The sequence below is a fragment of the Megascapheus bottae genome, chromosome 12 (assembly GCF_031878675.1).
Source record: "Megascapheus bottae isolate mThoBot1 chromosome 12, mThoBot2.hap1, whole genome shotgun sequence".
In the NCBI taxonomy this organism is placed as follows: Eukaryota; Metazoa; Chordata; class Mammalia; order Rodentia; family Geomyidae; genus Megascapheus; species Megascapheus bottae.
In genome coordinates this window covers 57,260,037-57,281,090 of record NC_143520.1, presented here as the reverse complement: position 1 = coordinate 57,281,090, position 21,054 = coordinate 57,260,037, and the positions used below count along the sequence as shown (strand labels likewise).

Genomic DNA, 21,054 nt, shown 5'->3' with positions numbered 1-21,054 from the left:
GACAGCTTTAGTCTTGAGCTTCAGGTGTTTTAAAGCCAAGATGATACAGAGCCATGTTGGGAGCAGATGTTGGAACAGACACCTCACATCTTAAGCTAACAACAGGGAGACATATTGGAAAAGGCATGCACCTCCAGTCCCCCAGCGAGCTACAAACCTTCTACTAGGCATTAGTCTTCAAAGTCCACCCTACCAGAAATGCCACACTGCAGACTAAGCTTTTCACTGTGGACCTTCCGTAGCCGTCAAGCTCCTCAGCTCCATCTTGAATGGGTCTGCAGTCCTCCTGCTTCTTCAGATTGCTCTTGGGAAGAGCAGTCCATCAGCTGTCATCAGCCGCTGTTCCTCGCCCTGCACTCCGGCAGTGTCCCCCAGGGCTCCCCTGCCTTCATTCCCACCTTCTTCATCTCCTGCTCATTTCTGTCATAGGTAGTTTTGTTGTGATTGGCAATTGATATCCATGGCCTTAGCTCTGGCTCATCTCCAGCACACCCTCCTCCGTCAGTATAAGAGCTGTCTCCAATGTCTGTCCTCCCTCTGTCTGGTTACTGTGTCCGCTCACGTGCCATTCCCATCTAGAATGCCCTTTGAACCTGTAGGCTGAGGGTTCTTGCTAAGTCAAATTGCGTTAAAGGCCAGGTGGGTCAGAGACAGGCTTCCAATAATAAGATGGTAGAAGATGTGAATAAGATGTGAAGAGAGGGGTTCTATCCTGCCTGGAGGCATGCAAGTGCTGAGAACGGAGTGCTAGCCATTCAGAAGACTTGTGGTACCCTTCCTGGCCCACGACATTGGTGGTACTCTCCCGGAGCATGTGCCCTTTCCTAAAGTCACTGTTGATGATGGTAATTACTCATTTCAATTCTGCTGGGTTTATGTCCAAATCTGAAAGTCCCATGCAGGCAAGAGAATGTGTCCAAGTCGAGTTCTTCACATACCCCTCAGGAATGGATGCCCAGGTGTAATGGTAGACTGTTGGAATTCCAGAACTCAAGATATAGAAACAGGAGGATATACCAGGAAGGGAGGAGAGAAAGGAAGTAGCAGGTATGTTCAATGCATAACCATTTTTAATTCTCCAAGGGCATTCTGACTAATGGTCTGAGATTAGAGGCATAGAGTAAATACTTAATTCTGTTGCCATTGCTGGATTCAAAAGTAGGAGACAGCTTCCCCTGAAAATGTTATTTGGTAGAATAAGTATTAGTGTAGGCAGTTTGCAGCACAGTATAATCAGTAGGGTTGTTATTCCCATTCACTTTCCCCCCTGTTCCATTTGCTCCCACTCCATTCACTTAGGACCTCTGGAAGGCTGGGAATAGATGTGTTCTTTGCTAAGGTGTGAGTGTATCCAGTGACCAGTAGGTGGCACCCAAGGACTGCTTGATTATTTGCCCTTTTTGGTTTTATTTTGCTTTTCTTTATCTGGGGTACTGGAACTTGAACTCAGGGCTTAGAGCTCATTCTGCTCTCCTGGTTGCTGGTACTCCACAGCTTGAGCCAGGCTTTTTTTTTTTAGTTAATTGTAAATAAGGGTATTCCAGATTTACCTACTAAAGCTAACTCTGAACCCTGATCATCAGAGTAGCTAGGAAATTTGGGGCATGAACCACAGGCGTGTGCATGTGTGCATGCGTGTGTGTGTGTGTGTGTGTGGACCTTTTTTAAAGTTCAGAATATAGGTAATTGTGAGGTTTCTCTGAAATAGAAAACTGGAAAACCCAAGAAGTATAAAACAATATCTTAAAGTGGGCAAATCTTTATCTCTTAGGTAGATTCGTCAGAATCTAGTGGGAGTAGTCCCAAAGCTGTCAAACCAGCAGCATTACAGCTTTGTGAGCCGGGTTTCTGCTGCAGCCATTTAGCCCTGCTGTCTTAGTGTGGAATTTCCTGAGCCCCATCTCTACCAGGGGGTTGGAACCTTTGGAGTGAAAACCCAGAACATGGTTGTTACCATCTTCCTAGGACTTTCTAGCCTTATTTGAGGCCAGTGAGGGGACTGCAGGTGTTGACCAAGACATTCTGTGTGCATGCTGATCACGTGGACATCCTGTGGAACTGTAGGCTGATTTGGGAGGCCTGGGGGTGGGGGGAACCTACACACCTGAATTTCTAGTTTGTCAATCCTTCAATTGATAAACTATGATATGATTCTTAGGTCAAATTCAGCACACCTCCCACACCTGCCTTTTTTGGTTAGCAAAAATTTTATTGGAACAGAACCTTGTTATTTGTTTACACATCCTGGGTAACTTTTCACACTACAGTGGGCAGACTTAGGTGCTGCAAAGACACAGGTTTCCAAAGCCTGGCCTTTTGCAAGAAACCTTTGCTCACCAGGCAATCACATGGTCTTCTGAAAGAGAAGGTAGAAACCAGTGAGGACTCTGCTTCTCTTGGCTATCATTCGCTGTCTTAGAGTCTCTCTTCAGGTGCCATCCCACTGCCCATTGGTGAAGAATTTAAGTCACTTGTCGCGCGTGTGCGTGAGTGTGTGTGTGTGTGTGTGTGTGTGTGTGTGTCTGTGTCTGTGTCTGTCTTCTGAAAGACGCACAGAGGAGCATCACCTTTCTTGTGTGGTTATTCACTCTTGAACTTCTGTATTTAAGATTGCTTTCCCTCTTTTCCTTCATCCCTCTTTCCATTTCTTTCCCTCCCTTCCTACTTTCTTTCCTTCCTTCCCTTTTTCCTTCCTTCCCTCCCCATTTCATTAAATGAGTGAAAAGTACTCCAATCCTATATAATTAACCTCTTTATTTACTTTCTCTGCTCTTTCCTTCTGTTTCGCACACCCAAGCAGTTTCCATTGTACATTTATGTCATTCTTTCATTTGTGTCCTTTTTTTTTTCTTCTTGAAGTAATAGAGTTTGAATTTGAGACTTTGTGCTTGCTAGACATACACTCTACTGCTTGGACCCCATACTCAGCTTGCTTGTCTCCCACCCTTTTTGGAGAAATTAATCCTACCTGTGAAAAAAATACATATTTGTCTTTTTCTGTCTGGCTTATTTCACTTTAACTTGATAATGTCTGGCTCTATTATTTTTCCAGCTAATGATATAAATTCATTCTTGTATATGGCCAAATAATACTCTACTCAGTGTGTGTGTATCACATTTTATTTTTTAAAATTAAGTTTAGTAGTATAAATTCACAAAAGGATATTACTGTGATCTTTCCATACGTGTGCATAATATATAAATTCACCTCCTCTAATATAGTATGTGTGTGTAGGCATGTACATGTGTGTGCCCGCCAGTACCATGGCTTGAACTCAGGGGCCTCACACTCTCACCTGGCTTGCTTGCTCATGGCTGGTGCTTTACTGCTTAAGCCATGCCTCTAGTCTGGCATTTGGCTAGTTGTTTGGAGGTAGAGTTCCTGAGACTCTTCTGCTTGGGCGGGCTTCAGACCGTGGTCCTGATGTAAATAAACATAGTGACTAGTTAGAGTTACAGCCATGAGCCACTGGCCAGCCACGTTTGCTCTCATCTATGAAAACTTCTTGATTCATCAGGTTTAGTTTTTTTTAATGCAGTATGGATATTAATCCTTTTTCTGATGAATAGCTTGCAAAGACTTCCATTTTGTTAGCTGTGTTGTTTCATCATTCTGGTCCTTTCTTTTGATGTCCTGGAAGCTTTTTAGCTTTGGAATTTATCAGTTCTTGCTCTTATTTCCTGAATAATTGGAGTTCTGTTCAGGAAGGTGTAATTTATGCAACTTCGTTGTTTTTCTCTAGTAGTTTCAAAGTCCCAGGTCCTACATTTAAGATTTTTGAGTCATTTTGAATTGATTTTTGATGAGTCTAGGAGGTGAGTGTCTAGTTTCAGTATTCTATATTTGCATATTCAGTTTTCCCAACACTATTTATAAAAGGCTGTCTTTTTCCAAAGTATGTTTTTAGTGCCTTTGTCAAAACTCAAATGGCTTAGTTCTATAGGTGTCTTTCTTCCACTTGATTCCATTGTTCATTGTGAATGATTTTGCATCAGTACCATGCTGCTTTCATTATTATGATTCTGTAATTACAAGTCAGATATTGTGATATTAGTAGGTGTTGCTCTTTTTCCTCAGGATTTCTTTGGCTGTGCAGGGTCTTTTTATGTTTTCATATGAATTTTAGGACTTGCTTTTCTATTTCTATCTTGGTTTGTTGGTATCTAACACTTGTATTTTGCTGATTATCAGCTTTCAATTTCTGTCTTTAAAGATTTTCAATTTTTTAAAGATGTCATTCTCCTTTTTAATTTAGTTTATTCCTTTTGAAAAAAATTTTTTTTGTCTTTTTTTTTTTTTTTTTTGTACTGAGGATCAAACCCAGGGCATTGTACTGCTAGCAAGTACTTTGTCACTGAGCTCCATCCCAGCCCCTCAGTTTCTTAATTTTAAAACTTACATATGGAGGCTATTGTGAATGAGATTGTTTCTCAGCTTGTTGGGATATGGAAAAGCTTTCTGTATCCTACTGATTTCCTGAAAGTGTTTATTAGATCTATTTTTTTGGCAGCATCATTAGAATCTTTTATTATCTGTGGATATAATTTTAGCTGTTCTTTCTCTGTTTATATCCCTTTTATTTCTTTCTATATCCCTTTTATTTCTTTCTATTTCCTGTCACTTTAGCTTGGAACTCCAAGCACTATATCATTTGTGACTTTAGAGGAAATGATTTATTCTCCCCATTTAGTAGATGTAGGCAGTAAGTTTATTATATAAATTTGTATTATGTTGAAGTATGTTTTTTCTATTCCTAGTTTCTTAAGGTTTTTATCATAATGGATGATGGTTTTTCTGAGTGATTTTTTTTTTTGTTCCTGTCTTGAGATAATCAAGTTATTTTCCCCCTTGTTTCTGTTCTGATTTGTGTATCTTGATCTATCCTTGTATTCTGGGAATGAAACCAGTTTGATCACGCTGTTTGGTATTTTTTAATTTACAATTTTTTTGTTTTCAAGAGAATTTTTTCATCTATTATCATCAAGAAATTTAAGTTCAGCATTTATAGTTCATCAATGAAGCTCATTGTTGTCAGCGTCATTGCTTGTTATGCATCTGTTTGTGTCATTTATCTCTTATTGGTTTAGTTTTTGTAGCTCCTTTGTACTTAAAAGTTTATCCATTTCTTTTAAATTTTCCAGTTCATTAGAATGTACGGTTTCAAAGTATTACCTAATGTGATGCTCTGAATTTTACTTGTATTTGCTGCAATATCTCCTTTCTCACCTCTGATTTCGTTAGCCATTCCTCTTCCTTTTTGTGGTTATTTTAAGAATTTCTCAGTCTTGTTTATTATTTCACTGATTCTTTGTACTCCAATTTGGTCATTTCTGCCTTAATCTTTATGGTTTCTTTCTATCTACTGCTTTGGGGTTTAACTTGACCTTGTTTTTCTTAGAGCTTTATTTGTTTGAGATCTCTCAGTTTTTTTTTAAAATGTAGGCAATCGAATATATAGATTTACTCCCCATACTGCTTATGCTGTGTCCCAGCGGTTCTAGTAAGTTGTGTTTTCATTTTGATTCATTTGATTCATCCTGGGATGCTGTATTTCTCTTTTATTTCATCATCCAAATGTGAATTCTTCATTCTTCCTGTGTTTGAGTTTTCTGTGGTTTTTCTTTTTTTCTTGATTTTATTCCATTATGTTGTGATAATGTACAGGAAATCTTTTTGTTAAGACTTGCTTTATGTTCTGAAGTATGGTTTATTTTGTAGAAAGTTTGATAAGCTCCTAACAAGGACTCGTAATCTGAAGCTATTGGGTGAAATAGGCTGTACATGTCTTATTAAGCTCTTTTTGTTTGTTTTTAGAAACCATCAATTTATTATAAAAGAGACATGGAAATAACTTATATGATGGAAAGTATTAGTAATTCCATGGAATGGGCAGTTTCACATACCATTAGAGTGACATATTCACTCTATGTGTTTCCCAAGAATGTCACCAGCCCTAAATAAGAAACAGTCCTTGTTATCTAAACTACTTACATGTCTCCTTTAAAGCCTTATCTCATGGGGCCAGGAGTTTGGCCTAGTGGTAGAGTGCTTGCCTAGCATGCACAAAGACCTGGGTTTGATTCCTCAGTACCACATACAAAGAAAAAGCCTGAAGTGGTGCTGAGGCTCAAGTGGTAGAGCTCTAGCCTTGAGAAAGTCCAAGGACAGTGCTCAGACCCTGAGCTCAAGCCCAGGACTGGCAAAAATAATAATAATAAAAATAAAATATAATTTTTTTAAAAAAGCCCTATCTCATGGCCACTACTGTAGCCTGCACTACCTTTCCTTGAGGCTTTTCTGGGAGCGAAATGCCTCTTCCTTTTGGTTACAGTTTCAACTGTGCTCCTTTCCACCACTCATCACACTATGACTCTTATGGTCTCTACTCTGACCCTCTTAAGTTCTTAATTTGATCAATAGTAGCTTCTAATTCTGAAGTTTCCTTTTTAATGTTCTGGTTTTGGTCTAGATGACCTGTATATTGGTAAAAGTGGTATATGAAAGTAGGCCGGTACTATTGTGTTGTAGTCAATTGTGCTTTTATGTTCAGTGGTACTGCTTTATGAAATTGGGTGTTCTGATGCAGGATATGTATAGCTTACCAGCTGTCACTGCCTTTTGGTATCCTTTTATCAACATGAAGTAACTTCTTTGCTCTTAGCTTTTATTTCAAGTCTGCTTTGTCAGATATGAATATTGCTACTCCTGTTTTCTAGGTGCTTATAGAATGCTTTTCCATTCTTACAATTGCAACCTGTGTTTGTCAGTAAAGTGTAGTTTTTGTTGGCAGCAAGTTGTAGGATTCATTTCTTAGCCTAGTGTGCAAGTCTGTGTCTTTTGGTTGAAGAATTAAGACTATGAATAATATTGAATCCCTTCCCTAACTTTCCTCTCATTTTTCTTACCAGTTTTTAATATTTTTCCTTGTTTTGTGTACCTAATGCTTTAAGTACAATATGTCTCGCATATTTTCTCTTCTGGTCTTGTCTTCAGGGTCTAATAGCCACCTGTACCTGAATGACCATTTTATTTCCCAAGATTTGGGGAAGTTTTCATTGTAGACATGTTTTCTCTGACTTTAGTTTTCACCTCTTCTCCTTTTTCATTGTCCATGGCCACTGTTCAGATTGAGGAGAGCCAGCTAGAATCTCCACTGTTGGGTTCCTTTTATCATGGAAGGGTCCTGTTGTGTCCTGGGACCCCTGCCGGTGACTGTGGGTTAGGCAGGCTCCCACTTGATTTATTGCATGCCTTTCAGTTTGTGTCCTCGGGAGCAGCAAGTGTTCTAGTCTAGCAGTATATCTGGAATACATGGATAAACAGGGCACCAAGTTCTGTGCTTGCACAGGCAGATCTGTGAGACCAGAGAGCTCTGCCCGCTGTTCTCTGTTCTTTTAGACTCTAGCCAGCAGATTTCCCCATGCAGAGACAAAGCCGTGGAGCTCACATAATTGAGAGGATTTTTAGCTCTGGCCCATGGTCCTATCTAGCATCTCTCACACTGCGGTGCAATTTCCTGAAGCAGACCTCAGAATTTTGAGATCTCATCTGGAAGTTCATCTCCCTCTCAGGGGAAGGAGAGGCTGTGCAAATCATAGGATTAGGAAGCCCAGTGCTCATGTTTCTCAGTCCTTACACACATTAGGATATAGCTCCTAGAGGTGGTCTGGGCTTGGGGCTCTCACACCCACCTGACTACCAACACATGGAGCTAGGAGACAGGTCTTGGATGTTAAGCCAGAGGCTCAGTGCTTTGTTTCCACCAATGGGCCCCCTCCTGGCCAGGGAGACATAACCAGATCACTCTTCTGAGCTCCTGTTGTTTAAAGGTCTTATGGGTCCAAATCAGGTCCAAGCCCACCCCTTACGGCCATCTTCTACTCAAACACTATGGCTGGGCATTTCAGGATTCTCCAAACTGTGATTACTCCTTGTTTTCAAGCCCTCAGAGTACCTTACCTCCAATAATAGGCTTTCAAGATGATGCTCTACTTTAGATGTCCAAGGTAAGGAATGGAGAGTATCTTTTCTTTTCTTTTCTTTTCTTTTCTTTTGCTAGTCCTGGGGATTGAACTTGGGGTCTGAGCACTGTCTTTGGACTTTCTCAAGGCTAGAGCTCTATCACTTGAGCCACAGCACCACTTCCAGCTTTTTCTCTGTGTGTGGTACCAAGGAATCAAACCCAGGTCTTCATGCATGCTAAGAAAACACCCTATACCTAGGCCAAACTCCCAGCCCCAGGAGTGTCTTTCTTTACCAAAGTTAGCCTTTCACACTAGAAAAGTTATTATCTCGCCAGAACCCTGCCCTGAAGTTAAGGCTTAGGGGAGATGTGGACTTATCCTGTAGGAAAAGTACCAGTCTATCACAACAGCCATCTGTGATTGTACTTTAGCCCTCCTCCCTCTGGGAAGCCAACAATAGAACTTGATAATGTTTTCTGCTCTTCTCTTTCTCTTTTCTATTTTCTCTGTGTTCTTCAGCTGTCCTGTCACCTATGATTTCTAATGCCCTCCCTCTTTTTCTTCCTTCAAAATATAGCTGGCTCATTGTTTCCTGATTCTCATTTGTGAATCAAAACAGGGAACAAACCAAATCCACCGTCTTGCCCTGCCTTCTCTAGAATTGTCTTTATGTGGTTTCATATTTGAAGAGCATACAACCAGACTAGACAGCATTGTTCTTCTTATTTCACTCCCCTAAAACAGTATGGTTTTGGTTTTATCTACCTTCCACTTACTGACCCTTCCTTCATAAATCTTCCAAGGTTTGCTTTCTGCTTGACTCTTAAATGTTGTAGGGCCACAAGCTCTGGTTCTTGTGTCTCTTGTCTCTTCACATTCTACTTGGATAATTTCAGCTGTACCCTTAAGTTCAACAATGTATATGCTTCCAAATAATGAATCATAAGGCCAGCCAAACTCTCTCTTCACTTACTTCTGGTTGTCTACAGCATTTCTTCATGTTCTTGAGTGTGATTGATGTTCATAGGTTCTTATCTTAGGTCTCTGCTCTGAGCTGAGTCTGGTCCTTTTTAGGTGTACTTACTTCAGCTAATGGTACAAACATCTATACCCTTGTGTGAGCTAGAAACTTGGCATTACACCCAGAGCTTCTCCTTTTCCATCTGAAGTGTGTGTCCCTTTTCTCTGCAGCTTTTGGTCCTGCCTCCCCTTCAGCACTTGCTCAGCTCTGTCACTTCCAGGCGCTGTTGCAGTGGCTCTCCCAAATCACCTCCTGTCCTGTGTGTTCCCTATGCGTGGTGATCATGCTCTCTACCAGTGGGTTTTCATTTCATAAAGTGCAGGAACCTCGTGTCTGCATGAAGCAAATGCCCAGAAGATGCTTTTGAATAGATGTGTCCACCGGCATTTCATCCTGTGAGGTATGTGGCCTTTCATGGAAGAGTTGTTCAGTCTTTGTATGTGTGACTTGACCATAATCAATGTCATCCCTTTCAACATTCTCTCCTACTCCTCTTCATCCACCCCTTCTCACACTTTTCTTAATTTTATAGGATATAGGTTGAGTTTTTGACTGAATTCTCCCCCTTTTCTTTTGTTCCTTCCTACCTACCTCTCTTTGACTCCACCCTCCCTTTTAAGTACTCTTTTCCTAGTGCTTATTTTGTTGACCCTTGATGTTGCCTTTCCTAGGTATTACACAGTGTGTGCTCCCATGAAGCTACCATATTTCAGTTAATATGTTTGTATATTCTTGCATACCACCTAACGTATTTACTTACCGTTTTTTTTGTTGCTGTTGTTGTTTGTAGGTCATGGGGCTTGAACTCTGGGCCTAGGTGCTGCTCCTGAGCTCTTCAGCTCAAGGCTACTGCCCTACCCCTGGGCCTGGGTGTTGTTCCTAAGCTCTTCAGCTCAAGGCCACTGTCCTACCCTTAGAGCCATAGCCCCACATCCCATTTTCTAATGATTAATTGGAGATAAGAGTCTCACAGTCTTTAATGCCTGTGCTGGCTTTGAACCAAGATCCTCAGATCTCAGTCTCCTGAGTAGCTAGGATTATAGGCATGAGCCACTGCGCCTGGCTACTTACGTATTCTTAACAAATTCTAGCTTCCACATACGAAAAACATGCAACCTGTTTTTCTCTGGGCCTGACTTCATTAGCATTTTTAGGTCCTTCCATTTCCTTGCAAATGAATACACTGTCATTCTTTCTAAAGAATGAGTAAAATTCCTTTGTATGTGTATACCAGATTTTCTTGCTCTATTCATCCATCGAGGTGCATCTGGCTGATACCATACCTTGACTATGAGAGATGGTGCTATGATAAACATGGTTGTGCTGGTTGTTTTAGTCTATCCTGGTTTGTATTCCTCAATAAATGTCCAGGAGTAGAATTGCTGGATCCCAAGGCAGTTCTGTTTCATTTTTTGAGGAACTTCTACACTGCTTTCCAGAGTGATTGAACGAGTTTACATTCTCATCAACAATGACTTCCTTTTGCCCACATTTGTTTGTTTTTTAGACTACATTTGTTTGTTTTTCAGACAAGGTCTTGCCGGTATAGATCATGCTGGCTTTGAACTTGTGATCCTCTTGGTTCAGCTTCCCAAAGTGAAAATTTAAATCCAATAGACTGCAGATGTCATTGGAAGAGGTACTTCACGCCACTCCGTGAAGAACCTCACTGTCTCCAGGAAGCCAGTGCTAATTGAGACCTTCAGAGGAGACTGCAAGCAGGGCTTTGAGAGATGGTTAGTACTCCCCATCCACATGATGCAGGCAAAGCTTATAAGTAAGTTTCTGGTTCAGCACATGCCCTTTCAAAGCGCAGCACATTTTTTTCCCCAAGTTCTTTATTTAGACAAAAGGATTTTAAAGACTATAATTTAATATGTTTGAATTCTTATTTCAGTTGAGTTGGCTTTGCTACCTTGTTAAAGACACACTAAAAATGGCCTCTTTGGTTTTGATGGGGGCGATAAAGAAAGTTTTAACTCCTAGGAAAACCAGGAAGTTGTATTTTCAGCTACATTCCTGCAGAGGTGATCAGAGTACAAGGCTATTTTAGGAAAAGAGCAAATATTAGTATGTAATACTTTTAAACATTCATTTTCCTAATTACAATGAGCTGTGTTGAATTGTTCCTCGGTGTTAATTATTGTACCACTTGGGCATGTGAACAGTTTTTGACTTAGGAGAACAGTCTGAGGTGAAATGCTATTATTCAAACAGCATTGAAACAAAAGTGACTTATAAAAATGTTTCACAAGCCCAAGTTAGAAATAATTTCACTCCCATGGTTTCCAGAAAAAATTCCTGAATCTTTGTAAAAGCACAGTACAAGCTGTCAAGCAATTTTTACAATAATAGCTGTCAAACTGGGCAAGGACCGAATGAACACTGCTTCTTCCAACAGCCTGCTAACCATGAATACACATCCCACAGCCAGCTAGTAGCAGAGTTCTGGGTGTGTTGCTGTAGGTCAGCTCTTGGCATGTTAATTTAATGCTGAGAGACCATCTCAGGCTAGAACCCCAAGGTGAAGCTGTGAGAAAGCAGAATGTTGGGGCCACTTCTCTCTCACTCTCTTTCTCTCTCCTCTTTTTTGTTGATCATGGGGCTTGAACTCTAAGCCTCATTGTGCTCAAGGCTAGTGCTCTACCACTTGACCGCAGTACCACTTTGAGTTTTGAATGGTTAATGGGAGATAATAGTCTCACGGGGACCTTTCTGCCCTGGCTGTCTTCAAACCCTGATCCTCACATCTCATCCTGAATAGCTAGGATTAGAGGCGTGAGCCACCGTACCTAACTCACTTGTCTCTCTAATGGAGTAGATTCCTAACATGGGCTCACAGTGTTATCAGGAGGTCTGACAATGAGGGTTAGAAAATAGAACTTTATTTTTCATTTACTTTTAAATAAATTTTAACATGAAAAATAGGAACAAAGGATGTAGTATTGTACTCATAAGCTGATTTATGGAATTGTAATCCCTTTATACAACTACTTAATAACAACAATTAAATTCTTAAAGAATAATAGTAGACAACATTACATGGGAATTATAAGATACCCAAGATAACTTGAAATATTGTTTACCGGATGAAAATACTTCCTGGATCATTTGGTGTAGGAAGAAGCCCACACAGCATTCTTTTCACTGTGACACTGGTGCTTCATGCCTATAATCCCATAGGATCATAGTTTGAGGCCAGCCTGGGCACAAAAGTTCACTGAATTCCATCTCCAAAATAACTAACAACTCATCTCAGCCACAACTGGGTCTTAGAACAGAAAGAAGACAACAGTTAAAAAAAAAAAAACAAAACTGTTGACATCCAAATTAGTTCACAAGAATGTTCCAATGTCAGCTCTTGCTTGTTCCTATAAGATGTTCCCAGTGCAGTAAAGTGGGTGAGGAGGTCATAGACCATTCTGTAGGGTCTCTGTAGCTTCTCTGTACATTGGCAGTCGCAGGCCAGCCCTGGTGTGACCGCCACTGCCCTTTTCCAGAGATGCCTGGGGACCTTGTCCAGTTACCACTACGAGAAACTGTAGGGACAGGGAAATCCAAATAAGATGAGAGAGACGTTTTCAGAGAAGGAATGTGCTGTAGAGCCACAGACCAGGCATGGCTCTTGGGTCAAAGAGTTCAAGGGTCATATTCTGACTCTGTCCCTTGGCAGTTTTTTAACCTAGGACCAGAAACCACTCTACAAAGTATCCCTTTGCATAATGGGGCCATCCACACCAGCCTGGCTAGGGACACCACGAGGACCACAGGTGACCTTTGCCTTGGTTGAGCTTAGAGCAGGCTCAGTGCTGGCTGGTGATGGTTTGTCTAAGCCTCTGCTAAACACTCAGTGAATGAGTTTCCACATGGTCCTTGATGACCTTGTCCTTGTCCTTGGAGTCTATCAGACCCGGTATCCTCCTATTGTTTTTTTCCCTGTAGTTCTTGGATTCTTTGGACTTCATAGTGTCTGACTATAGAGAAGGAGAATTTTGGACTGTCCTCCAGGTCTGATCCAGTACTAAGGTTCCTTCCACATTCTATATATTATAACTGTATGTCAGCTGTTTTATTGGGATAATTACTGAATCACTGAAGGCAAAGTTATTCACTTTTTTTTTTTTTGGCATTTTTCTCAGATTTCAAAGAGGAATAAAAAACAGCTTCAAAGCCAGAATTGCCTCTTAAAAACATAGTAGGTAGCCAGGTACCAGTAGCTTATGCTTGTAATCCTAGCTACTCAAGAGGCAGAGAGCTACAGGATAAGATTGGAAGTTAGTCCATGCATAACAGTCCAAGAAGCTCCATTTCTGGTTAACCAGCAAAATACTAAGGTATGACTCAAGTGGTAAAGCAAGAAGGTTAAGAGTAAAGGGGCTCTGTTTCAAGCCCTGGTACCACTGTATAAACAGCCTAAATATTCTCCCCACACACAAAGTGATTAAGCAAATTAAAAAAACTATCAAAGGGAACCACGAGTTTGGCCTGGTAGTAGAGTGATTAAATGCCTTGGATGCATGAAGACCGAGGTTCGATTCCTCGGTACCACATACATAGAAAAAGCCAGAAATGGTGCTGTGGCTCAAGTGGTAGAGCTGAAGCCTGGAGAAAAACCAAAGGACAGTGCTCAGGCCCTGAGTTAAGCTCCAGGACTGGCAAAAAAAAAAAAAAAAAAAAAAAAAAAAACAACTAGCAATGGCCATTGTGAGATTCACCCATTTTGTTCAGATACTGTACTACAAGACACAGGAGCTGATTTTGTTTTCTTATCCTCCCATGATCAGAAAGGAAATATCTGAACAGGGAATGTGGCTTAGTGGGAGAGTTCTTGCCTAGCATGCATGAAGCCCTGGGTTCGATTCTTCAGTACCACATAAATAGAAAAAGCCAGTGGCTCTAGTGGTAAAGTGCTAGCCTTGAGGGGAAAAAAAAATGCCATATACCAATATATAATTCCCAGTTACTTCAGATTAACAGCTATCAAATTCTAAAAGGTAGGTACCTGGTTAAGCACTACCTTCGCCTAAAGTAGTAGTTACCATGCAGGTGAACAGTTTCTTCCGAGAATGTGGGTTGAAAGGATTTGTCTCAAAATGAGAAGAAATGAGGACAGCATTTAGCAGGGTTAGGTTACAGTAATGAGAAGATGTATTAATCCATGATTTGCTGTCTTGCTTTTCAGTTTTTCCCCTACATCCTATTATTATTTGCAATCCTCCTGTACCTGCCTGTGCTGTTCTGGCGTTTCACAGCTGCTCCTCACCTGTGCTCAGACTTGAAGTTTATCATGGAAGAACTTGACAAAGTGTATAACCGTGCAATTAAGGCTGCCAAGAGTGCATGTGACCTCGACCTGAGAGATGGTGCCTGCCCCACTTCTGGGGGTAAGGAGACTCTAGGACAAAGGTAACAGCATCCCTCCCCCCCGCCCCCCCAGAAGCTTTATACTACAAGTTCTCTGGCCTTTCTTTTATTCATCTAGCCAAAACACTATTTCCAAGCAATGGAAGATGGGGTGTCCTCCAACTAGTCACAGTTTGTAGGAGCAGTGTCCCCCAAATCTCATCCCACACGTATAGACTTCATAGTGGTAAAGTCAAGGTACTATAGATTGCTTTTGTGGAAAAACAGCATTTTGGAACCATCAAGCTTAGAGAGGTTGGGAAAGGCGGGGCATGTGTAGGAGTGCCTTGTCCTTTTCACATTCTTCCTTGGCTGGCTCTTCTTACTGCCAATATTATTGATAGTACAGGTGTGCATAGGTGTTGACGTGCATTTGTATGTCTGCTCTAGGCTGGCAAGAGAACTTATTAGCTAAGTATTATTTATTTGCTTGTGCCTCTTTTTTTTTTTTTTAGGTGCTGGTCCTAGGGCTTGAACTCAGGGCCCTGAGCTTTCATGCTCAAAGCTAGTGCTCGACCATTTAAGCCACAGCTCTGCTTCCAGCTTTTTAGTAGTTAATTAGAGATAAGAGTCTCACCGATTTTCCTGTTCAAGCTAGTTTTGAACTATGATCCTTAGATCTTAGCCTCCTGAGTAGCTAGGATAACAGGCATGAACCTCTAGCATCCCTCCTCTTTTCCAGATTAAAAATACTGTCTTGTAGCTCTAAGAGAGACAGTGGGACCAGCGCCATGCCAGCCTGCTCTCAGAGCTTTGCACCTTTTCACCAGTGACCCCTGTAGAACCATATGTATATAATCTATGTGGGTAAAAATTTCCTTACCTTATTCTAGATACTTTAGCAGAAAATGGTAAGGTTTTTTTTGTTGTTGTTTGTTTTTTGCCAGTCCTGGGCTTGAGCTCAGGACCTAAGCACTGTCCTTGGACTTTCTTAAGGCTAGAACTCTACCACTTGAGCCTCAGCACCACTTCTGGCTTTTTTCTATGTATATGGTACTGAGGAATCAAACCCAGGTCTTCGTGCATGCTAGGCAAGCACTCTACCACTAGGCCAAATTCCCAGCCCCAAGTAGGTTTTTTTTTTTTTTTTAAAGCAATATTTCCTATTCAGAATCTGGTAAACTTATTTAACATTTTCCATCAGGTTGCTAGGCATTTTTCTGAGAATTTCTAAAGACTCATTTAATTAGACGTTCTTTTAAGTACTGAGGAAAAGTATTTTATTATTGCTGTCCTTTATCTCTGTCTTTTTTAAAATCTCATTTTATTTCCAGTACTCTAATGTAAAGTTTTAAGTATTGTGGTTGTTAGAGAATTTTTGTGGGGGGCGGGGCCGGGAGTCTGGCCTAGTGGTAGAGTGCTTGCCTAGCATACATTCCTTATTACCACATACATAGAAAAAGCCACAAATGGTGGTGTGGCTCAAATGGTAGAGCTCTAGCCTTGCAAAGACCCTAGAATAGAGACCAGGCCCTGAGTTCAAGTCCCAGTACTGGCAAAAAAAAAAAAAAAAGGATTCTGTATGTGTCTGCTGATCCTGGGGCTTGAACTCAGAGCTAGTTGCTGTTCCTGAGATTTTTTTGCTCGTGACTAGTGTTTACCCCTTGAATCACAGCTTCACTTTTTGCTGGTTAATTGGAGATAAGATATTCTTACACTTTCTGGCCAAGGCTGGCTTTGAACCGTGATCCTCATATAGTCAGTTTTCTGAGTAGCTAGGATTGCAGCTCTGAGCCACCAGTGCCTGGCAAGGTATTTGAAACTTTTTAGTCTGATGTTATTATGTTCCCATGCCTCTAATATTGGTTGTCATAGGAAGAATTTAAATTATTTTTGTTTCTTTTTAGTCTGTGGGAAATATCCGAAAGCCACTTCAAGTATCCAATTGTAGAGCAATACTTGAAGACAAAGAAAAACTCTAGTAATTTAATCTTCAAGTACATTAGCTGCCGGCTGGTGACACTCATAATCATATTGTCAGCAAGTGCGTACCTGAGCTATTACTTTAGCCTGTCCTCACTTTCAGATGAGTTTGTGTGCAACATCAAATCGGGAATCCTGAGAAACGACAGCACGGTCCCTGATCGGTTTCAGTGTAAACTTATTGCAGTCGGCATCTTCCAGCTGCTCAGCTTCATTAACCTCATGGTGTATGTTCTGTTGGCTCCTGTGGTTATCTACACGCTGTTAGTTCCCTTTCGACAGAAGTCAGATGTTCTCAAAGTGTACGAAATCCTGCCCACTTTTGATGTTCTGCATTTCAAATCTGAAGGGTACAATGACTTGAGCCTTTACAACCTCTTCTTGGAGGAAAATATCAGTGAACTCAAATCATATAAGTGTCTTAAGGTACTGGAGAATATTAAAAGCAATGGTCAAGGGATTGATCCAATGCTACTTCTGACCAATCTTGGAATGATCAAGATGGACATTATGGATGGCAAAATACCCAAGTTGGCAGAAACCAAGGGAGAGGAGCAGCAGAACCAAATGGCTGAGCTCACAGGTAGGGTCAGCTCTCCAAGCCCAGCCACAGAGTTCCTAGAGCATCTTGGCTGCATTTCCTTGTCAATATTGCCTATCATCATCATTTACGCCTTTAGCTAATCATTGTCCTGTCCTAGGGGAAACCCAAGACTGAGGGGAGGGAGGAAAGGGATTGGTGCTACCCTCAAAGAAGAAAAAATTATGTGCTTTCTCAGAAAACTATGTCTCTTTTTTCTTAGTCTCTCTGGCTAATCCTCACCCGTTTGCCCCAACACTCTTCCTTGTTGTGTTTCTTACTTACATTTGTCTTGTCGTAGAGCTTTTGACCCTGTAACCTCTAGTTCCCTTGTTGATAGGTCTCTAACTTTCTCTTAAAAGGGACTGAGAATTCATCAATTTAATTGCTGTCTTGATTTCTGTGCTTTGAAATTAGAACACAAAGCAAAATATGATGATGGGGAAAAAAAAGAAGTGGCTAAGAGAATGGCCCAGTGGTAGAGTGCACGAAGGCCTGGGTTTGATTCCTCAGTATCATATGCACAGAAAAAGCCAAAGTGATGCTGTAGCTTAAGCGGCAGAGTGCTAGTCTTGAGAAAAGCCCAAAGACGGTGCTCAGGCCCTGAATTCAAGCCCCAAGACTGGCAAAAAAAAAAAAAAAAAAAAGTTGTTTTGTATTCTGGTACTGAGGCTTAAACTCCAGACCTCTCAGGGTTGCTTGGCTTTTGTGCTCAAGGCTGACACACTACCACTTGAACCATACCTCCACATCTGGCTTTTTGCTAATTAATTGGAGATCAGTGTGGAGGATTTGCCTGTCTGGGCTAGTTTTGGAACCTGATTCCAGATCTCAGCCTCATAAGTAGCTAGGATTATAGACATGAGGCACTGGAACCTGACAAGAATGTTTTTCACAGAGAGAATAATTCCAATAATTCCTACTATAGCTATGTGATATATGTGTGCTTTCAATTTTGACAGATTTGGACCTGCACAATGAAACTAAAGCAAATAATGAAGAGAAGAATGCTCGCCAGAGACTTCTGAATTCTTCCTGCTAATGGTTTTGTTTTTTGAAGAGGAAGTCTTACTTCTGTGACACAGGCCTCATCTTAGCTAAGGCACCCCTGTTAGGGTCACAGCTACGTGCAAAAAGTGGTGTTTGGGAGACATATTTAGTCTCTCATGAACACAGCAGCCAACAAATATTATAGAAGAAAGATGTATGAACTTCCAACAAGAAGCAACATACAGATAATTAAACTATCGCAAGCATATATGCGTATGTCCTCATGGCTGAGCCGTGGAAGGACTAGTAAGAAAGGCAAAGGGCCTTTTACAGCTTTGGAGAGATAACTTTCTTTGCCAACAGCACAAGACCTAGAGCTACTTGAAACAAGCAAAAGATTTGTTTTGCTGTACAAAATAATAATAAACATCATAACTAGACATCAGTGGCACATGCTCTGTAATCTTAGCTACTCAAGATCTTAGCTGAGATCTGAAGATCATGGTTCGAAGACAGCTCAGGAAGGAAAGTCCATGAGACTCCTACTTCCAGTTAACCAGCAAAATTCTGGAAGTGGAGATGTGATTCAAGTGACTCAAGTCTAGAGTACTAGCCTTGAGTAAGAAAGCGAACAGACAGCCTCTGGACGCCATGAGTGAACTCAGTATTGGCATGCATACAAATAAAGTAATAAACATATCAGAATATAATTTAATAGTAAATTCTTGTGTACTCTTACTCAACACTGGATAAGAAAAGAATTCTCTGGCTATCGGCAGGCCCAGGGGCAACTTGTGCTTAGCGGGCCCTATATTGGCTGTCAGATTGGTACTTTAGCCTGCCACACCTGAATTTCCCTTCCCATTACTTGCCAGGTGCCGCTAATTACAGCCCTGTAACTGCTGATGGTTACCCTCTGCTCTGCAGGCAGCAGTCCTGGCACTGCTCTGACTGAAAGCACATTAATGAGAAAATTGAAAAGATGTTCAGTTCATTCCACAGTCAATTAAAGAAAGAATCCTCAAAAATTGCCCAGTGGGGACAGCTGGAATTACAGAAGATAATTCAATCACGTCCAAAGAGATTGGCAGGGTGTTACAAAAGCATTTGAAATAGGATTTTACTTAAACATAGGAAGGATTTTATTTAAACATGAACAACAACACAGGAATATTTTCAGAAGCATTTTGCCTAGTGTGTGCCTAAATGACATTTGTTGTCTGGTTCAATCCAAGACTAGCTTAACAGTTAATTTTGTGTATAGTGAAGCACAGTCTTTAAAAATGTATTTGAAGCCATATGCTGATGGCTAATGTTTATAATCCTAGCTATTCAAGTTGCTGAAATCTGAGGATTGTGGTTCAAAGCCATCCTGGGAATGAAAGTCTGTGGGACTCTTACCTCAGTTAATCATCAAAAATCTGGAAGTGGAGTCGTAGCTCAAGTGTTAGAGCACTAGCCTCGAATAAAAATACTTAGGACAGTGCCCAGACTCTGACTTCAATACCCATGACCAGTACCAAAAAAAAAAAAGGAAATGTATTATATGTTTACATTTTTTACATAAAGACTGTATAATCTGGGAACCTTGCATTTTATTTTTGGTCACAAAAATGACCCTCACAGTTTACTTTAGGAACCATCATTAAGTTTCATGCAGCTGCTTTCTAGTAAGCAACAGAAGAGGGGCTGGGAGTATGGCCTAGTGTGGTAGAGTGCTTGCCTAACATGCATGAAGCCCTGGGTTTGATTCCTTGGTACTACATATACAGAAAAGAAAACTGAAAATGGTGCTGTGGCTCAAGTGATAGAGGGCTAGCCTTGAGAAAACTCATTGGCAATGCATGAGGCCCTGTGTTCAAGCTCCAGCACTGGCAAAAAAAAAACTCCCAGAAGATTTTAGAAACTATTGTCTGCCCTTCAGGGTACAGAATAGCAGATTTTATATGTACATGTAAGTTAACGATATCTTGAATGCAACCAGTGTTTTAAATTATTCTCTTATTACATGATATGTATTCCAGTTGAATTGTGTGTTAGAAATGATGTTAACCCAAATAACCGAATTTGATATATTTCTTGTCATTTTCTGGACATTCTGTCTAATTCTGTACTTGGCCTTTTTATTTAAATTTTGAAATACTTTTCTAGAGTGTGATTTTTTCTTAATGTCATCTTTGTAAGTACCTAATTTTTGTTGTTGTTGGTGGTGGTGGTTATGGGGCTTGAACTCAGAGCCTAGGCACTGTTTCTGAGCTTTTTTTTGTTCATGGGTAGTAGTCTATCACTTTGAACCACCGCTCAGCTTTCTGGTGGTTAGTAGGAGAAGAGAGTCTCATAGACTTCTGCCCAGGTTAGCTTTGAACTACAATCCTCAGATGTCAGCTCCCTGAGCAGGTGGGATTACAGGCATAAGCCAGTAGCTTCTAGCTTCTAATTTGTATTTTGGTAAGAATGGATGTTTTAGGAGAGCAGGCACTCTGTAAACCCTACTACTTACAATCCTTACATTAAGAATCAGTGTAGTTGGCCTCTGTTTCTCTTCATTTTCCCATTCTGATGATGGGAATTCACACTAGGCACTAGTGTGCAGACAGGAATAGATAAATCCTGTATCTGAGGATGTTAGAGTCTACTATCAGGCAGCAGTGATAGGCAGATCCAGGAGGGCCTACCAAAACACTAGAGGTGCTATATGACTTCTTTTCTCATCCTTTTTTATTTATTTATTTATTTAGAATTAGCTATACCATTTTCTTAAAGGCAGATGGTCCTTTTAAAGTTATTTTACTACTACTACTATTATGAGCTTACATTGTTGTATTCCTCTTGAAATTCTTCAGCTGCACCTCCTCTTGAAGTTGGAGCACAGCAGGTCTCCCATACCATGGCTGTCTTTCCACGTGAGGGGAAGGCAGAATGAGCCATGTACAGCTCTGGTGAACAGAAGAGCTCCAGAAGCCTGGTGTGGGGGCCTGGCAGTGTCTTGGTGTAGAAAGCTACCTCTTCCATTCCCTAGCTCATTTGGAGGACTCTTTTTCAGGATCCAGTTTCTGAGGGCACTTTTAGAAACACTCCTTGCTTTTTAAAGGGCATATACAAGTGTGAAACGACCTGGTGCACTGGCCCGTGCCAGCTCCTGTTCCCCCAGTGAGCCACTGAGGCTGCTGTT

At 40.9% G+C, this 21,054-nt stretch overlaps 1 protein-coding gene across 1 annotated transcript in view; it reads left to right on the top strand.

The window, feature by feature from the left end:
* Panx1 (pannexin 1) overlaps positions 1 to 19,420 on the top strand; it is a 48,118-nt gene extending 28,698 nt beyond the window's left edge. Inside the window, exons 3-5 of the mRNA XM_090343036.1 lie at positions 14,169 to 14,392; positions 16,237 to 16,895; positions 17,855 to 19,420. Coding sequence (XP_090199162.1) covers positions 14,169 to 14,392; positions 16,237 to 16,895; positions 17,855 to 17,934 — 963 coding nt within the window. The 3' untranslated portion in view covers positions 17,935 to 19,420. The remainder of the gene's footprint in view (positions 1 to 14,168; positions 14,393 to 16,236; positions 16,896 to 17,854) is intronic.
* The last annotated feature ends 1,634 nt before the right edge of the window (positions 19,421 to 21,054 follow it).